The sequence below is a fragment of the Oncorhynchus nerka genome, linkage group LG3 (genome assembly GCF_034236695.1).
Source record: "Oncorhynchus nerka isolate Pitt River linkage group LG3, Oner_Uvic_2.0, whole genome shotgun sequence".
In the NCBI taxonomy this organism is placed as follows: domain Eukaryota; kingdom Metazoa; phylum Chordata; class Actinopteri; order Salmoniformes; family Salmonidae; genus Oncorhynchus; species Oncorhynchus nerka.
In genome coordinates this window covers 45,623,303-45,641,794 of record NC_088398.1, presented here as the reverse complement: position 1 = coordinate 45,641,794, position 18,492 = coordinate 45,623,303, and the positions used below count along the sequence as shown (strand labels likewise).

Below are 18,492 nucleotides of genomic sequence, written 5' to 3'. Positions count from 1 at the left end.
TTATGACATCTCCACTAAACTGTGTACGCAACCAATAAACTTTGATGTGATCTGTTGCGGCCTATTTAAGTTTGTGGGTAGACTGTTTCTCGTTTAAGCTTTATAGATTTTGTATCATTGGGGTAACAGAACATTATCATACAGAGCTTCTTCACAAAGCAGATAATAAAGTATGTTCTTATGCAAAAAAAAAAAAGAAGCTGTGGATGGTTTTATGAGAAATCAAGTATTGAAACCAAAGAGAAAACAAGCCAGACAGTTGCCTTCTCAATTGTATTTTTCATGACATTTCAGATTCCAAGTGCACAAAATCCTTAAAATGTTTTTTTTTTTTATTCACCCCCTATAATAGTCCCTGGATACTGGATGGACAAGAATAGTAAATGCAACATTTGACCCTTGTTCATTAAGATGATAGAAAACGTATAATAATTTTGGACAGCATAAATTGGAGAGGTTTTCACACAGTGGTCACCGTGCGCTATCGTGCATAAATGTATTTTGCCACCTCCACCAATGAGGAGATGGAGTTTTATTTTAGCCCTTGGCGTCGCAGACGCTCGTTGGCGCGCACGAGCAGTGTGAGTGCAATAATTGAATAACATGGCTTTATAAATTTATTTTGCGACGCTCACGCTCCTGTCTAGTCAGCATGTTACACTTTGCGCACAGCTAGTGTAGCCTAGTAATCTGATGATTTGTTTTAGTTGAGCATGCATGCTATAAAAAAAACGGTATCTGCAGGTTCAGATAGCCCACACAGTAGTGCATCATGTTCTTACATGACCACATGAACCATGCCAGACTCTGCTGACCACATTGCAGACGCTTAAAATACATCCTAAAAGACATGGATATGTAGGTCTTCTTCAATATTGTCATGCTGTTATCACAGAATCAAAAGTTACAGTAGCCAACCGCCTGTGCTGGAACCCAGGCTGCACTCGTGCGCTATCGTGCATAAATGTATTTTTTATTTTGCGACGCTCACGCACGCGACGTGTCTGGTCTGGTCTGGTCAGCATGTTAGTCAAAGTGACGTCACACCCAGCATGGCAGTCAAGGTGACTCTGCCAATATTTTCTTATCAGAAATTAGTATTACCTTTATTTAAGTTGTTTATTTCTATTGGATGAGAACTTAAGCTTATTGATGCGGAAGCATATATGGAGAGAGAATTGAGTTATGTTTACCTTGTTACAACGTGTCGTTTACTGATCTAATGGAAGTTATTCAGCTACTTTAATAGTATAACACGTTTATTGCTGTGAAGGTCGAGTAGCCGGTTCAGTAATGATAATGGCAATGGTGACTGTTGCTGCTGGCAGGGCTGATTTTCAACTGTAGACTATGAGTCCTGTGTTATTGCTTTTTCAAAAATCGAAACTTCAGAGACAAGCAACCGATTACCCTCTGCAGTAATGATTGTATTATATTGTAGCCAATGCAGAGTCGTTGCGTCCTATGTCATTTTCATACTCTCATTGCATTACCAGATTCATAAGGGTTTGGCTTTGATGACTCCAACTGTATGTTTTAGTTCATCTTCAAAAGTGTCATGCTGTTATCCCAGAATCAAAGGCTACAGTAGCCAAGCGCCTGCGCTGCTAGTCAACGTGACGTCACACCCAGCATGGCGGTCAAGGTGACTCTGCCAATATTTCCTATCAGAAATGAATATTACCTGTATTTAAGTTGTTTGTTTATTTTGGATGAGGACTTAAGCTTATTGATGCGGAAGCATATATTATTTACTTTTTTTTAAACGAACAGAATGGTCCTCTTTCAGCATCTTTCCGTGGGCACGTCGGCCTTGGAGAGCGAATTGAGTAATGTTTACGTTGTTACAGATTTTCGTTTACTGATCTAATGGAAGTTGTTCAGCTACTATAATAGTATAACACGTTTATTGATGTGAAGGTCGAGTAGCCGGTTCAGTAATGATAATGGCAAAGGTGACTGTTGCTGCTGGCAGGGCTGATATTCAACTGTAGACTACGAGTTCTGTGTTATTGCTTTTTCAAACATCGAAACTTCAGAGACAAGCAACCGATTACTCTCTGCAGTAATGATAGTATTACATTGTAGCCAATGCAGAGTCGTTGCGTCCTATGTCATTCTCAAACTCTCATTGCATTGCCAGATTCATCAGGGTTTAGCTTTGATGACTCCAACTGTATGTTTTAGGTAGAAACAACCGCAAGAGGCGATTCCAATGCACTAAGGACTATATTTCTGAAGGTAAGACTGTCATTCACAAGTGGATCTTTAACCCAATATTGCTATGGCACTAAAAACACAATTCTTTATATTATTTTAGTCTGAATGCAGCAGTTCAACTCGTATTATTATCTACCCTGCCTTCATTTACATATCTACCTTAGATACCTTGTACTGTACCTCTGCAGATTGATCTGGTACTCCTTGTATATAGTTTCATTCTTGTATATTTGATTTTATTCCTCTTTTGTTACAATTTAATTTGTATTATTATTATTTTTAACTCTGTGTTTTTGGGAAGGGCTCATGAGCAAGCATTTCACAGTACATTTTACACCAGTTGTATTTGGTGCGTGGGACAAATAACATTTGATTGAATTTTGATTTGAAAACAGCATGTAACTTTACATTGGTTGTCGTCAATGGTATAAGGTTATAACCTTGATTGTATGGCAAAGCTACAGTTAAACAAATATGATATTATTGCCAGCAGGCCAGCAGTCTCTCTCTCTCACAGACACACACACAGTTACACACACACAGGGAGAGATACACTGAGTGTGTTGCGTCTACTGTTGAATACTACAAGGAAAGGTCACACAAATGCTTGTACTAATTCTGAATTGCCTTCACAGAGGAATTTGTCCTTCCCAGACTTCTTTTAGGCTGTGACATTGGCTAGGATTTTCAGATGTCTGGGTGAATCAGTTGTTTTTGCTACAAATTTGGACCATGCATTCTTGTGCTTTACAAAGTCACACACAGTACCAAGTTGAAGGGTGTAAGGCCATTGATTGGAGGAAAATGTGCCTCTAGCAACAGATAGCGCCAAGGAGGGACTTATTATTTTGACCTTGTACTATTTTAGGATCTTCTTTTTTCTTCATACAACACTGCACTGATTTATCTTGAGCGCACACCAATGTATATTAGGCATAGCTGTTCTAATACACACATGCAATAATTAGTCATAAACATATAGTTAATTAATGGATGAATGGGCCATTTTGTCCAACCTGCCTAATCTTATCAAGAAGCACTTGAGGCTTACTGTGACGTTGAGTTGATGCCAAATTATGGAGTGAAGAAATGGGTTAATAAATTGCTTGGAATTAATACTTTCACTTAAAATATTAACGAAAGAGTGTGCAGTGAGATGTGGTCTGAAATGCATTCTTTGTGAAGGTCTCTTGCTCGCTCTCTCTCTCTCTCTCCTTGGCTGTACACCCAAAGCCTGGCCTTTATGCTGCCAGTTCATGCAGTGTTCCAGCTTGTAACCCAACCCTGACTCTGAAACTGACCTTTTGTTTCTTTAAGCCTAGATGAGAGGTAGCAACACCAGTGCACGGGTTGCATGTTTTGCAGCATAGCAGAAACAAAACAATGCTGTTCCTTTTTTCTTTCTAAGTAGTGCACATGGATTAATTGAGAAATATATTTTTCAGATGACTTGGTAGTCCCTTGCATTGCCACAGCTAAAGCCCTAATGTCACATATCATTATATACGCTGCTATAATACTTATCTGTTACATTATACTTAAACATCCCATATTGTATATTAAATATAGTATATTGCACTGCACTTATCTGCATACATTGTGACAATTAACATGATAGTGGTTTGGGAAGCTTTGTTGCCTTGATGGTTTCCTACACTATACTACAGCTTGTGCTGGCTTATTGTGGGTTAAACCACAAATCTCCCAGATTTTTCTGAATAAGGTATTATAAAGCTTGAAAGTGTCTTGAAGTGTTTTGAAAGCAAATTTGAAGTCTGTTTACTCACTGCAACAACTCAAAGAAATTAATAGAATACGATGAATTGCAAAAACAAGATTGTTTTGTTCTATGATATTTTTGCCTAGCTTTGATGCGATGTCTGAAAAGTACATGATGGGATTCATATAAATCACACTAAGCATAACTACGGAGACAAAATGCATTGCTTTGACAGACACTGCATCAGGTTGTCTGAACAAATCATTTATTGTCATAAGTTTAAAAAAAATGTCCGATAGCTGTTGGGGGAACAGTGATGCAATACAAAGACGGGCTGTTTTGGGAAAGGGACTTCAAGGAGGGAGTTTTGTATGAGTATAAGTTTGTATATTGAGTTTCTGAGCATTTATATTTAACACTAACCTGTATTTTTTGGTCTCCCCTTCAGTATGCCAGTGTGGTTGAGAATGGGGTGCGTTACATGTCCCCCAGGGACTTTGTGCAGAACTTCCTGGGTCTGCACAACCAGCCTGATCACAACCGCAAGACTGTGCAGCTGATCGCTGGAGTAGCCGACACCAGCAAGGATGGGTAAGTCTGCTCCCACTACGGGTGAGGTGGATGACCGTTACTAATAGTAACCTTGCTATAGAAGGACTTAAACAAGAGGTCCTTCAAGACATCATACAGCGAAAATGGAATTGAGATTTTTTTGTGAGGAAAAAAAAGGATCATAACATGTTTCGATGACAGTTCCACTACCTACATGGATCCCAACGTAACCCATGTTGATACACACAATGGGGTTCACAATGGTACATGTATTGGCGTCGTGAAGAGAAATCCGTAGCAAGGAGAAGTTAGGTTAATGATTGGTCACAAGGTTGTTCACAGATTGCCTGACTAGCCATCTTTATCAGTTGTTTAACACCCATGCTTGTTTGATTGAATATCCACCTGATAAGATAAGCGGACATATTATTTGCATAATGCCGAAGACTCGAGAAAGCATCTTGTTGAAATAGCACTAAACAGCACGTTCCTATCCACATTATACTGTAGACTGTAGAGCATGTTATAAACATAGGCAAAATAAAATGTTATACTTGAACTTTACTTGAACGTTCATGTAAATGAATCTGGTAGGCTACAGTTATTGGTGTGCTCAAGTGAAAATTTGAGTTGCTGCTGTTCTTTGGGCTTTGTAGGGACATGTCCTTTTTTTCAGATAGTACTCTTTCTTTCTTGTCCAAACAGACTGATCTCTTTCCAGGAGTTTCTGGCCTTTGAATCGATTCTGTGTGTCCCGGATGCCCTTTTCATAGTTGCCTTTCAGTTGTTTGACAAGACTGGCACAGGGGACATCTCATTTGGTATGTACATGGGGATGCCCGGTGACCTGGTGTCTGCTTCATGTCATAACCATGTCATAGGTAATGGGGACAGCATCATTAGAGCTTTTACCTTAGGGCAATGACCACACACTTTCCCATTGTGCAAGATCTCTATGCAAGAAGTGGATAACACAAGATTACTATATCTTATTTATAACCTAGGGCCGTAGGTAAAAAAAAGTGCTACATAGCTGTTTCAGTGTAGAAAATGAATGTAGGTCTCATGTTACTCCTAGTGCTCAATGTGTATTCCGTTTGTGCACTAGTGTGTCTCTCTATACTGGACTTCTGGAGACTGCAGAGTAGTATAGGGTCTGTCAGTCAGCTGCTTCTATTCTAGAGGTCTCTTCTAAGATAAGAATTGTCTCAGCTCTGAGCGAGCTGTGGATAATACCACATCATAACAAGTCCCATCTGACAGGGGGAGAGATGAATCCAGTGTGTCACAAAAACAGGGAAAAAAGAGCTGTTGCAATGCTCATTGTGCACACATTGTGCAGCGCGGGCCCCCATGAAGGCGATAGAAAATGGAAGGCAGTGCTCAGACACAGAATGACCTAGATCTGCTTAGAACTCACACAATATGAAGGCACTGGGATTGTCAGCTAGGCCATATTCTTTCTCTGTGCATATCAGGTTCCCAGAAATGAGATAGGGCCATACAGTGGGGTCTGAAATGATTGGCACCATTAATAAAGATAAGCATGAAATAAATAATTAAAATACTGAGCTATATTGGATGCTCAAGAAATTGTGGAAATTCTATTATTTTATACTAATACAATTGCTGAGAGAAAGTGGATCTTCCAGCAAGGCAAAAACCGCAAGCACACATCAAAATCCACAAAGAAATGGTTAATTGACCACAAAATCAACCTTTTGCAATGGCCATCTCGGTCTCAGGACATGAAACCCATTGAAAACCTGTGGTTGGAATTGAAGAGGGCATTCCATAAGCACAGACGAAGGACATCAATGATCTGTAAGAATTCTGTATGGAGGAATGGTCTAACATCCCTCCCAATGTGTTCTCCAACTCATAAAACATTTTAGAAAAGATATTGAAAGTTATTTAAAACAGGGGTGTCAATACTTTTGACCCCTACCTTTTTGAGAGAAAAAAATACATACTTTTGAAACAAAATCTATTATTCAGAATATAATAAAATGATATAATTTCACATTTGTTTTGGCATACAATATACAGTAGCTCACTTTTCATTGAATTGATAAGGTAATTTTTGCATATCTTTAACAAGGGTGTCAGTCATTTCAAACCCCACTGTATATTGTATGGTTGTTTTGTTTTTTCAATCTCTTGATGTTACTCATTCATCTCTCATTTGGCAGCCAATGTGCGAGACATCTTCAGCCAGACCACAGTGCACCACCACATCCCCTTCAACTGGGACTGTGAGTTTATCAGGCTCCACTTTGGCAGTGACAGAAAGAAGAACCTCAGCTATCTGGAGTTCACCCAGTTTCTGCAGGTACAGTATACAGTAGACATTACTAGACACCTTATGAACCGTACAAATACAGTGCATTCGGGAAAGTATTCAGACCCCTTCCCCTTTTCTGCATGTTGTTACATTACAGCCTTATTCTAAAATTGATTAAATACATTTTCCCCTCATCAATCTACACACAATACCCCATAATGACAAAGTGAAAACAGGTTTTTAGAAATTTTTGCAAATGTATGTAAAAATAAAAACAGATACCTTATTTAGTATTCAGCATTCAGACCCTTTGCTATGAGACTCGAAATTGAGCTCAGGTGCAGAGGTGTCACTACAGACCCTGGTTTGATTCCAGGCTGTATCACAACCGGCCGTGATTGGGAGTCCCATAGGGCGCCGCACAATTGGCCCAGAGTCAACCGGGTTAGGGTTTGGCCTGTGTAGGCCAACATTGTAAATAAGAATTTGTTCTTAACTGACTTGCCTAATTAATAAATAACATAAAATAAATAGATTGGCCAGATGGAAGCCACTCCTCAGTAAAAGGCACATGACAGCCCGCTTGGAGTTTGCCAAAAGGGTCCTAAAGAACTCTCAGACCATGAGAAACAAGATTCTCTTGTCTGATGAAACTAAGATTGAACTCTTTGGCCTGAATGCCAAGCGTCACTTCTGGAGGAAACCTGGCACCATCCCTACGGTGAAGCATGGAGGTGGCAGCATCATGCTCTGTGGATGTTTTTCAGAGGCAGAGACTTGGAGACTAGTCGGGATCGAGGGAAAAATGAACGGAGCAAAGTACAGAGAGATCCTTGATGAAAACCTGCTTCAGAGCACTCAGGACCTCAGACTAGGGCGAAGGTTCAACTTCCGACAGGACAACGACCCTAATCACATAGCCAAGACAACGCAGGAGTGACTTCGTGACAAGTCTCTGAATGTCCTTGAGTGGCCCAGCCAGAGTCCGGACATGAACCAGATCGAACATCTCTAGAGAGACCTGAAAATAGCTGTGCAGCGACGCTCCCCGTCCAACCTGACAGAGCTTGAGAGGATCTGCAGAGAAGAATGGGAGAAACTCCCCAAATATATGTATGCCAAGCTCGTAGCGTCATACCCAAGAAGACTCGAGTCTGTAATCACTGCCAAAGGTGCTTCAATAAAGTACTGAGTAAAGGGTCTGAATACTTATGTAAATGTGATATTTCTGGTTTTTAATTTGTAATACATTTGCAAAAATTTAGAAAAACCTGTTTTTGCTTTGTCGTTATGGGGTATTGTGTGTAGATTGATCAGGGGGAAAAAACTATTTAATCAATTTTAGAATTAGATAGTAGCATAACAAAATGTGGAAACAGTCAAAGGGTCTGAATAATTTACAAATGTTTTTTTTAATCACTTGCATGCAGGAAGTTATTTTTCTATCATGGTTTAGATCAGGGCTGTCCAATGTCGGTCCTGGAGTGCCGAAACACTTCTGGTTTTAATCCTCTCTTTCTATTAAGGGACTTATTCAGACCTGGGACACCAGGTGAGTGCAATTAACTACCAGGTAGAATCAAAAAACAGAAGTGTTTCGAGCACTCCAGGACCGGAATTGAACATCTCTGGTTTAGATAGACATGGGCCGATTATAATAGCATAACAGATACACAATTATGTAATGTATTAAAGCTGTAACACATATATAATCACAGAAACAGCGAGGGCCATAAAGCCAGTAGTATGGCTGTGGGACGTAGCTTGTTCGGAATGATGGGGTTTGTGGGTTTATATGCAGCTGGGTGGTCTGGGACTTGGAAGGGCTTGGCTGTAGTTCCACTACTCTACTGTGTGTAAACCCTCATAGCAGTTTGCGGTGGATCATGGTTGACTAAGGGTTCCCACTAGCGCGTCAAGGATTCTTGTGTGCGACCCTTTTCATTCAAAACAACATTTGCTTTAGCTGTTATTTCACTGCTGATGTTTTGCAATATTGTTTCCTGCTAATAGATTATTGAATGTGATTCAGCTAAATCCAACATAGTCATAAACAAAACTGCTGAAAGTTTAGTTTTTAGTTTTGTTGTTGCAGAATATGTCCTGCCACCTTGTGGAGGTTCCATAGTTCTCAGAATTGTCTAACCGGAATTTTAAAAAGCATCACTATTTGTAGCATATGTGCTGCAATAGCCCTCAATAGTGCAGCAGCCTAGTACAGTACCTGGATTTGGGTACCAAAGTATTCCCCAACTCTTACAAGATGTGGAATAAAAGTATACAGTATAAAATGTTACCATTGTCATGATGGGCTGTACTCTGCTATGGCCTGATGAGTTATGTAGATGAGAGGGATCTGCTGGTAGTATGTGATCAGCTTTGACAGCAGTGCTGACCCTGGGTCAGTGGTACCCCTGCTTCCCCTCTGATTGCATGGCTGTCCTATTGAATCATCCCTGTGCTCCTCCGGACACACCTGCCTGCTCTCCTGCACAGACTTGAGATCAGACTTCAGGGGGACATGGTTTTCATCAAGACTCCTGAGAGACAGCTGTGATTACAAGAGCCAGGGTCTAACACTATCTCATCTGATGCTTCCACATGTGCCAAGCAGTGTCCCACATCATCCAACACCATGTTTTTTTCCCCCCAATGTTCCATTCCATCCCGGGTAATTTGACTTGTCTTTTGTCACAAGAGCCTGCTCTTTCTATCTTTCCTTTCATTGTAGGAGCTGCAGTTGGAGCATGCCCGCCAGGCCTTTGCCCAGAAGGATAAGAGCAAGAGCGGTACCATCTCTGCCATGGACTTCAGCGACATCATGGCCACCATCCGCCACCACATGCTCACCCCCTTTGTGGAGGAGAACCTGGTCTCAGTGAGTTAGACAGCTATGGTCTCCCAGTTTCAACATGAGATGATTGTACGATGAGACCTCAGTGTCTGTTCCTCTCCCCTTTAGGCCGCTGGAGGCAGCACCTCCCACATGGTGAGCTTCTCCTACTTCAATGCCTTCAACGCCCTCCTTAACAACATGGAGCTGATCCGCAAGGTCTACAGCACACTAGCCGGACCATACAAGGATACCCTCGTCACCAAAGGTAGCCTAGTCCTGCTCAAGTGAGGAAATGTGATTTCAAACATGAACTGAGGCTGTACAGTACCGTCATGGGAGTTTCACCTCTCTTGGCAGAATGGTGTCAGGAAACACAAGAACATGTTACCCTAGCTCTAAGTAAATAAGGTAAATGTACACTGTAATATTCTGTTTTATTAGTTTAGTCTGTTCCCTTAGATCTGTGGAATGAATAGTTGACCTGTTCTGATGGTGATTAGTTACCTGTATTATAGGAGTTTACCCTTTCACCTTTAGACTGTACTGCTGATGTGGTTGGTTATCCTTGCAGCAGGCCTACCCACCCACTGTATTTCTAAATATTTAGTCTTAATAAGTGACCCCCTGTCTGGTTTTTCTTACATAACATGCCTCCCTCTGCTCCGTATTGTACCACAGAGGAGTTTGTTAGTGCTGCCAACAAGTTTGGTCAGATCAATCCAATGGAAATTGACATCCTGTACCAGCTCTCCGGCCTTTACGCTCATTCTGGGTAAGGTTCAAACTCTCTCCAGTCTCAGTGACTCATCACCGCTGCGTTGTGCTTTTTACTCACAACCATACAACGTGGCATTTGCTCTGCCAAGTATTGAATTACTGTCCTCCACATGAATTCAAAATATCTAACACATTAATCAGAAAAAGCTATTTTCAATAAATCTGTGAATGGAATAAAAAAAGTTAGAATTTACTTCTAATAAATATAGCTATAAGTTATTACCTATTCAGTTTAGCAATAGTGGCTCTACTGGTTGATGTGCAAAATAAATCTAAGCATGCAGACTTTATGATGCCAGCAGGGAATATCTGTGTCTCACTGGCATTAAGAGAGCTTCATTTACTGCTTGAGTTGTGGGCATGTATCCAGCTTTTTTTGTCTGTTGTGTATACAAACTCATATTAAACCAGCAACAACCTCAAGTTATATGGCCATAAAATGTCTGTGGAAAATCGTGCATCAACTCCGTGTGAGGGATGCTATGCTGTGTTTGCTACTCCTGGCGTAACATTGTGATTCTCCCCTGCTGTTCTGAAGAAAGCTCAACTTGGCGGACATCGAGAGGATAGCACCGTTGGAGGAAGGCGCACTCCCATACCACCTGGCTGAGATCCAAAGACAGGTACCCTGCCTGAATGACTGTCCACACGGCGCTTACCTGCTGCCTTTTATTTGCTGCATCCCTTCTGTTCCCCCACCATGCTTTCTCATTAAAGAGCAACGAAAGGGAGTGTTCAATGATGGAATTAGCAGAGTGCTGATGTTTTCTCTTTCTTTGTGAATGTGCATTACACCACCTAGGATAAAAGTCCCCCCCCCCCCCGCAATTACAGGTACAAAAGACGAATGGATTGTTGCGATGTTCCCTTTTTCTAAAAGCCTGTCCCATTTTATTCAGTGTAGACATATACATCAGACGCAATCATACACCTGAGAATCTAATAGGATGCTTTTATCAGGGTGGCTTTCCATGAGTCTGCTGGTGTATGAAGCCTCTGGCTAGGTCTGTTTAGAGTAGGAGGCTAGGAGCATGGTGAGTGTGCTGGCGAGAGGTGGCTCTGGGAGGGAGGAGGAGGAAATAGTTCCTGTCTTTCCAGACGACACAGCTCTGTAAATCGGACTGTGGTCAGGCCCAGGTCCACCCAATGTTCCGGGACTTTTGCTCGGAGGTCTGGAATGTGATTTTGGGAAAAGGGAAAGACACGAACATGTTGGCGTTCTCAGGTCCGCCATTTGTGGAAGTAGGGTAATTGCTTAAACCTTTTGATCAAGGCCTCGATCTCATTAGCATGCTGCCTTCAGTGAAAGCAGCTGGGTAGGAGGAAGGGCCTGGTCTGGGAGATGTTGCTCACTGCCCCAAGGAGGGCAGACACACTCCAACTGTTACTCAGCCAATGTAATAATTCATGTGGATGCTTATCTCTACATGGGAAAGGCTTGTGGGACTAATCTGTTACACGGCACCACAGAGAAAACAAAGGGGCTCCACTTTCAAGATCATGAACCAAACCAGAGATGGAGACAGATAATGCAAAATCATGCTTAGTTGATTTTTTTTTTTTAAGGAAAACCCTTAGCTTCCAGCCTCTGCCTAGCTCCATCGTAATCAATGGATAGCCCTGGAGAGTTCTCCTACACAGCCATTTACTGTATCCGTAGCCAGAGTGTCTATGTCGGTGACATACAATACTGGCTTATGAATAAGACTTATACCACGACGAGATGTCTACATTCCATAGCTTTCCTCCACTGTTGAGTGGTCCATAACGTTTTTCTTTCCACAATGTATCTGGTTCACTACAGTTTAATAGAAGTCGATTCTTTCCTGGTGTTCTGATCCCCCGTCTTTCTCCACATCGGTGTCTTTTCTCCCTCCACAGCAAGCTCATGGGGATCCTCATCGGTCCGTCTTGCTCCAGGCTGCAGAGTCTGCTTACAGGTTCGGTCTGGGCGCACTCGCTGGAGGTGAGTGACATGTCTGCGACGGAGACCTGGGCCCACTGAGGGGTAACCCAAGCCGGTCAGACTGGCGCACTGAGGCCCTGGGGCCGGTCTGCCCATTGTGCTGCTGTGCCACTGGTGGCTCCAGGCTGTCTTTGGAGCCGGAGCTTTGGAATGACACAAATCTTCCGGAACCGCACTGGAATCTCTGTCTAATTACACTGGGAGGAACTAATATAACAGCCATTGAGATGTTTGTGCGTGAAACCAACATGCAACATTCTAAGAGCCTACTGTCTCAGTGGGTCTTTGATCTAGCAGCTCAGGAGGGTGATCAGTTCTGAATGATCAATGGACAGTTGAGGGTCAGAAGTCTTGTGAAGCATTGTGAAGACGGCGGCTCTCCATGGCGATAATGAGACCTTTCTCACCCTCTCTTGCTGACGAAGGGTGAGAGAGCTCTCTGCATGCTTGAGAGCCCGAGTCATTACAGGGCCTTTGATGTCAGAGACAAGACATGACAAGCCGCTGTGGCTAAGAGCTGCATTTAGGGCAACCTGCTGCATGGCTGCCTCCTCAGACAGTAGACACCCTCTACACTACGGCTCTCCTGCAGACTCCTAAATAGTCACTACTCTGTCTGGGCCTAATGACTGTTTTTAACTTCTTTATATGCCCACATCTCACTATTTATCACTGAAGCAAAACACTAAAACACCAATCTTTAAATATACCCCACCTAAAAACGATTGGCTAAATAGTTAAAATAATGATAAAGATATATGCTGTGTCTGAATATATGAAAATCATAGGATATTATCACCAACAAGAGTATGTTGATGGTGTGAATGCAGGATGTTGATGGTGTGAATGCAGGATGTTGATGGTGTGAATGCAGGATGTTGATGGTGTGAATGAGGTATGTTGATGGTGTGAATGCAGTTTGTTGATGGTGTGAATGCAGTATGTTGATGGTGTGTTGATTGACATGTGTGATTTGCAGCCACGGGTGCGACAGCTGTGTACCCCATTGACCTGGTGAAGACCCGTATGCAGAACCAGCGCTCCACCAGCTCCTTCGTAGGAGAGCTCATGTACAAGAATAGCTTTGACTGTGCCAAGAAAGTGCTCCGATATGAGGGATTCTTTGGATTCTACAGAGGTATAAACTAAAGCCTGGTGAATGCGTTTCTATTATGTAATGCTAGATACTGTCATCTGGTCCGGCGGCAAATGGTGGCAAAACACATTTTTGTGCCAGTATCATCATCAACATGTTTTGCATAATAACATAATCATTTGACTGTTCTAAATTGACCAAGTCTATGGAAGGTCACATTGTCATTACTTAGCTAGCTCAAAACATCCCCCAGAGGTAAAATAACTCCTGTAGTAGTGTCAGATCTATGTTTTCCAGTGTGGTGATAACGCTGCTGAAGGCTTGTGATATATATATATATATATATATATATAACACTGCCACAGTGAGGGCTATCAGATGAAGGAAGTCAAGACTGCCATCTACTGCTGCATCTGCCACTGCAGCTCTTTGTTTATCCTCTCTGCTTGGCTCTCCCCCTCCCTCTTTATCTTTCCACGCTGATGAGAGGGGTGATTGACTGAGAGACAGACACGGTTGGCTGTTTTCTGGCTGCATACCACAAGCAGTCACTCAGCAGCTCCTTCTGAAGTTTATCTGGCTCGCTGAAGGACGGACGGTGAAACAGTATGGTGGTTATTACCGCTATAGCACTGCCCCCCCACCACCACCAGGGCCACACAGCTCTCTCTGTTCCACACCAGACTGGGATCAGGCCACAACAATGTTGAGCCCATACAACTGCCAGTTTCATATTTGAGCTTTTTGTCCATTTCAATGGGAGCCATTGTCGTTTGGTTCATCAGATGTAGCAGTCGTATCTGTAAATATTTATGGGTTTATTTTATCCGGACAAGAATCATGCCGATTTCATTGTTGTAACTGGCAATGGAAGTATTCATTTCCAGTCGGAGTGTCTTCCTCTGTCAGGTCATCTAAATGGTCTCCATGAATACTGTTTTGCAGGTCTCGTACCACAGCTTATCGGTGTTGCCCCAGAGAAAGCTATCAAACTCACGGCAAGTCATTACAAACCCGCAGAGTGCCTTCATGTTTATTGCACAATAAGGAAAGGTTGTACCATTTGTATGTTAAATATGAATACAGTCTCACAGAAAATACAATGTCTTCCAAAATACAAGGCGTAACTAGATGCACTCATTGTCATTCTCTTTGAGCATTTCTTTCTCTAAAGGTATGCGTTGTGCTTGCCTCATTCTCTTTTCTCACAGATGAATGACTTTGTAAGAGACAAATTCACCACAGAGGATAACACCATTCCCCTGTTTGCAGAAGTCCTGGCTGGTGCCACTGTAAGTATTGGTGTGAGGATGTCTTCGTAGACAGTCTGTCTCTACAGAGTGAGGGCTGGAAAGGCGTGTGCTTCATGCAAAGCAAAGGGAAAGCGTTGGCAGCTGCTACATTGACTCGTTTAAATCTAATTGATCTCGATGTGGGGGAACTGAAACAAGATTTTTGTTGAAACTAAAACATGATTTAAGATTTTCTCTTTCAGTTTATGAACATTTGGCATCTCATGGGTGTAAATTGTGGATTCCAGATATTGAGCTAAGTGGGAACATTTTTTGTGGTTTTCCAACCCCTTCAACTTTAAGGTTTAGCTTAATTATTTCTGACTGATCTGGATCTACAATTATAATCTTTTCATCTTCAATTTGAATTACGGACATTGAATTATTGTATATGAATTTAAGCTCTAATTCAAGTTTCCTGCCGGTGTATTGACATCCTAAATAAGTGGCGGAGCTTGATAAAAAGGTGCTCTTGGGTCTCTGAACTCTCTAATTGGGCACAATTTGAGAAATTATGTCTGTGAATGGACTATTTTTTTACCTCAGCGTGGTAATTTGGCACGCTGTAACGTTTGGTGAGTGCATTGGTGGATTAAAGCGTGTAATTCCATCACCCTACCTCTGCTAAATGAGTCTAAGTGAAACGAAACAGACAGGGCAGGGAAGAGAGCCTGCAGGTTGCCTACGGAGGGCAGGGTCTGCAGGGTTGTGACCCCTGTCAGCCTGTAATTGGAGGAAGAAGGCCTGGAGGGCCCTGGATGGAGCTGGCTTTACCTCACTGTGATTGAGTTTGACAGGACTGCACATACCTGAGGCCTGATCTGCCATAGGCACCACAGTTCCATACACCATACATGTACAACAACAAGCATAGTCCCAGGCGGTATTAGATAGAATGCCCGCCTGTAGGGAAAACAACCTGTTTTAGGTTATCCCATTGGTTCACAGCAAAAACTTGACCCTTTTCAAATGCAATTTTCTTGTCGGCTTGTTTTAAGTCAATTACAAAACTACATCTAAGAAAGGTGCGTGTCTAAAACGTACTTTTCAACATTGCCTGCTCCAGAGGGTTCTCACTACTTAGAAAAACGTAATATTGTAGGGCTTTAGGACGGTGCTAGCAGCCACGTGAGTGACAGTGCTAGCTAGCTATCGACTGGAACTTAAGCTAGCCAAGAACAACTAAAACAAAATAACTATTCAGCTACAAGTAGTGAGTGGAGTTACAAATAGACAGTAGTAAACAAGTTAAATGTCTTATCTGTGATCAAATGTTTTCCACACATACTGTAGCTAGGTGTAACCTACTTGGACACCGGGTCCTCACATTTCCCACTCTCCCATGCCGAATAGCCTGAAGCCACAGGGCTCTTCTTGCAGGCTCTATTTCCCTACGTGGGAGCATTGCGATTCATAAGTGAGAATTTTTGACCCGGTTACATGTACATTGAACAACACAGCAGCTTTTCTGTATTATTTTTTAAATTTGATTTGTATAACAAGAAACGAAGTAGACTTTTACAATGGGGGGTGAATGGGAAATAATTTGCTTTTCCCCAAAGTGTGGGTGCGGGCGAGGGAAATTCCTTTTTATGACGTGAATATCCACTCGGGAGTATAGCATGCCATCTAGAACTTTAAGATTACGGTAACCTAGTTCTGGTGAAGGACTCCACCCAGCAATATTATCGTATATAATATACTATGTATATTTTTTTATGCTAGATTCTTCCCATAGTATCAATTTCTTGCACATCAGATGAACGTGGTCTTCGTGTAAAGTGGTTTCACATTGTAGAAGGCAAATGTTTTACTAGTTTGTGGAGATGGACTGTAATGTTATCCCTCCTGACTGTGAATAAGTGGAAAAGATAAAGGAGATAGGGACAGAGGGATGAATGCATAAATCTTCAGAGTAGCGGATCTTCCCCTTCCACTTTGAAAATGACTAAATGTGCCTGAGCTTTTTTTAGGACAGCGCTCGGATGTTTACAGATAGGACCCCTGCCCTCTATGTCACCAGCAGGCATCCAGGGGCCTGATTCGATTTGGGGAGGGTGATAAATGTGCCAGAGTCAGAGTGGCTGCACCCTGGGGCGTCCCTGCCAGGGCCCTGAGCAGAGCAGTGTGATTCAACGCTCTCCCCTGGGAGTGGGGTGAATTGGGGAAGTGTGCGGGGCGAGGCTGGGCTGGGCCACTCACCCCTCCACAGGAGGTGCCCGGGGGAGAGGGAAGGGGCAGAGGGCTGTTGTCGGGGTCAGGGCCTTCCAGCCATAAGCAAGGCTTCTCCTCGCACCCTGCCTGTTCCTCCCCTGACCCCACTGTTTCCTCCCTCAATGCCTGCTTGTTTCTCCTGCTCTCATCAAGGCCACTTTCTGACAGCTTGACATCAGCACTTGAAAAGAGTGTCTTTTGTGTTTGAGTTTACCAAGCTAATTTGAAAATGCTTATTGGGGTGAAATGCTTAGACATTATCATCCTCACTACAGGCTGACCCCTGAGATGTTGTAAAACCTATTAACCCCTTCCTAATCATGGGACACAAGTAAAAACAAAACATGTATGATTGTCTTGATGTACTTACTGTAAGTGATTGCATTTGTTTTTCATTATAATTATAGATTTTGTTTGTGCGACAAAGTACTACAGAAAGAAAGACAAAAAATAGTGTATAAAATTGGTTCTGCAGATTGAGACCTACGATTTTATCACGCTTCAGTTACGGATGCACTGTGACATGTACCATTGGTTTCTTCTCACTCTCAACCTGAGTTGTGTTCTGCAGGCTGGAGGATCACAGGTGATCTTCACCAACCCTCTGGAGATAGTCAAGATCCGTCTCCAGGTGGCCGGAGAGATCACCACGGCCCGCAGGGTCGGTGCCCTGACCGTGGTCAGGGACCTGGGCCTCTTTGGCCTCTACAAAGTGGGTAAACCCCTCTACATCAGCAGCTTCACTTACCACATCACCTCTTAAAACCTCTGTTATAGCCTAAGTTAATAACCCCTGCATGATGTCACCCGCAAGGTGACATAGTTTATGTGGTAGTTTATGTTGTAGTTTAACAGTTTATGTTGCAGTGGTGTTGAACAATAAATACTGTATGACTGTGTATCAATGCTGATATTACATAAGACACTTTTGCAATATGAGAGTTCTGATGAGCAGGCGCAGTCTGCAGTAGGTTGACTAGCTAGATTCCCTACTGATTGTTACAATCATATTATTTATTTCCAAAACAGTGTTTAACATGCAGAGAGACCACAGCTGCCAACAACCAACAGTAAATTATGCTTAGCTACTGCTCCTTTCCAAGTTCTAGTCGGTTTACTTACATCTCAAGTAATGTGTTCATGGTTCATATTTTAATGAGTAGCAGACAATGTGGAGCTTGTTAAAAGTGACTGACTTCCTCCCTGTGGATGGGCCCAGTAGACCATGGGTCCATGTTAATGTAGTCTCTGTGTGTGTGTCTGAGAGACTGTGTGCTGGGCTGGGAGGGAGGGAGTTCTCTGGGGGCCCCGGGGGAACCATGGGGGGAGCAGCGCTGCCTGAGGGCCTTCTGGCTCCTGCTGTGATCAACCGCACCGCCAGGTTCCTCTGTGGGTTGGCTGAGGCTCACAGCCTGCCAACAATAATCCACTGGAGCTCCCAGGCCAGATCATCCCAAAGCCACAGCGGCCGCCTCAACCACTGCCCTACCTTCCCACCATCAGGGTCAATCATATTTTGGAAGATATTCAGTACA

The 18,492-nt window shown here is 42.7% G+C and overlaps 1 protein-coding gene across 4 annotated transcripts in view; it reads left to right on the top strand.

Annotated features, from left to right (window-relative positions):
* The first annotated feature begins 1,574 nt into the window (after positions 1–1,574).
* LOC115109007 (electrogenic aspartate/glutamate antiporter SLC25A12, mitochondrial-like) overlaps positions 1,575–18,492 on the top strand; it is a 20,679-nt gene continuing 3,761 nt past the window's right edge. Inside the window, exons 1-14 of one of the 4 annotated variants that reach the window (XM_029633553.2) lie at positions 1,575–1,645; positions 2,188–2,241; positions 4,389–4,531; positions 5,198–5,313; positions 6,685–6,824; positions 9,508–9,654; positions 9,739–9,877; positions 10,291–10,384; positions 10,928–11,012; positions 12,271–12,355; positions 13,335–13,493; positions 14,397–14,449; positions 14,663–14,743; positions 17,529–17,669. In XM_029633553.2, the coding sequence (XP_029489413.1) occupies positions 1,634–1,645; positions 2,188–2,241; positions 4,389–4,531; positions 5,198–5,313; positions 6,685–6,824; positions 9,508–9,654; positions 9,739–9,877; positions 10,291–10,384; positions 10,928–11,012; positions 12,271–12,355; positions 13,335–13,493; positions 14,397–14,449; positions 14,663–14,743; positions 17,529–17,669 (1,449 nt within the window). In that variant the 5' untranslated portion in view covers positions 1,575–1,633. The other 3 variants (XM_029633574.2, XM_029633567.2, XM_029633582.2) reach the window with 3 other exon arrangements.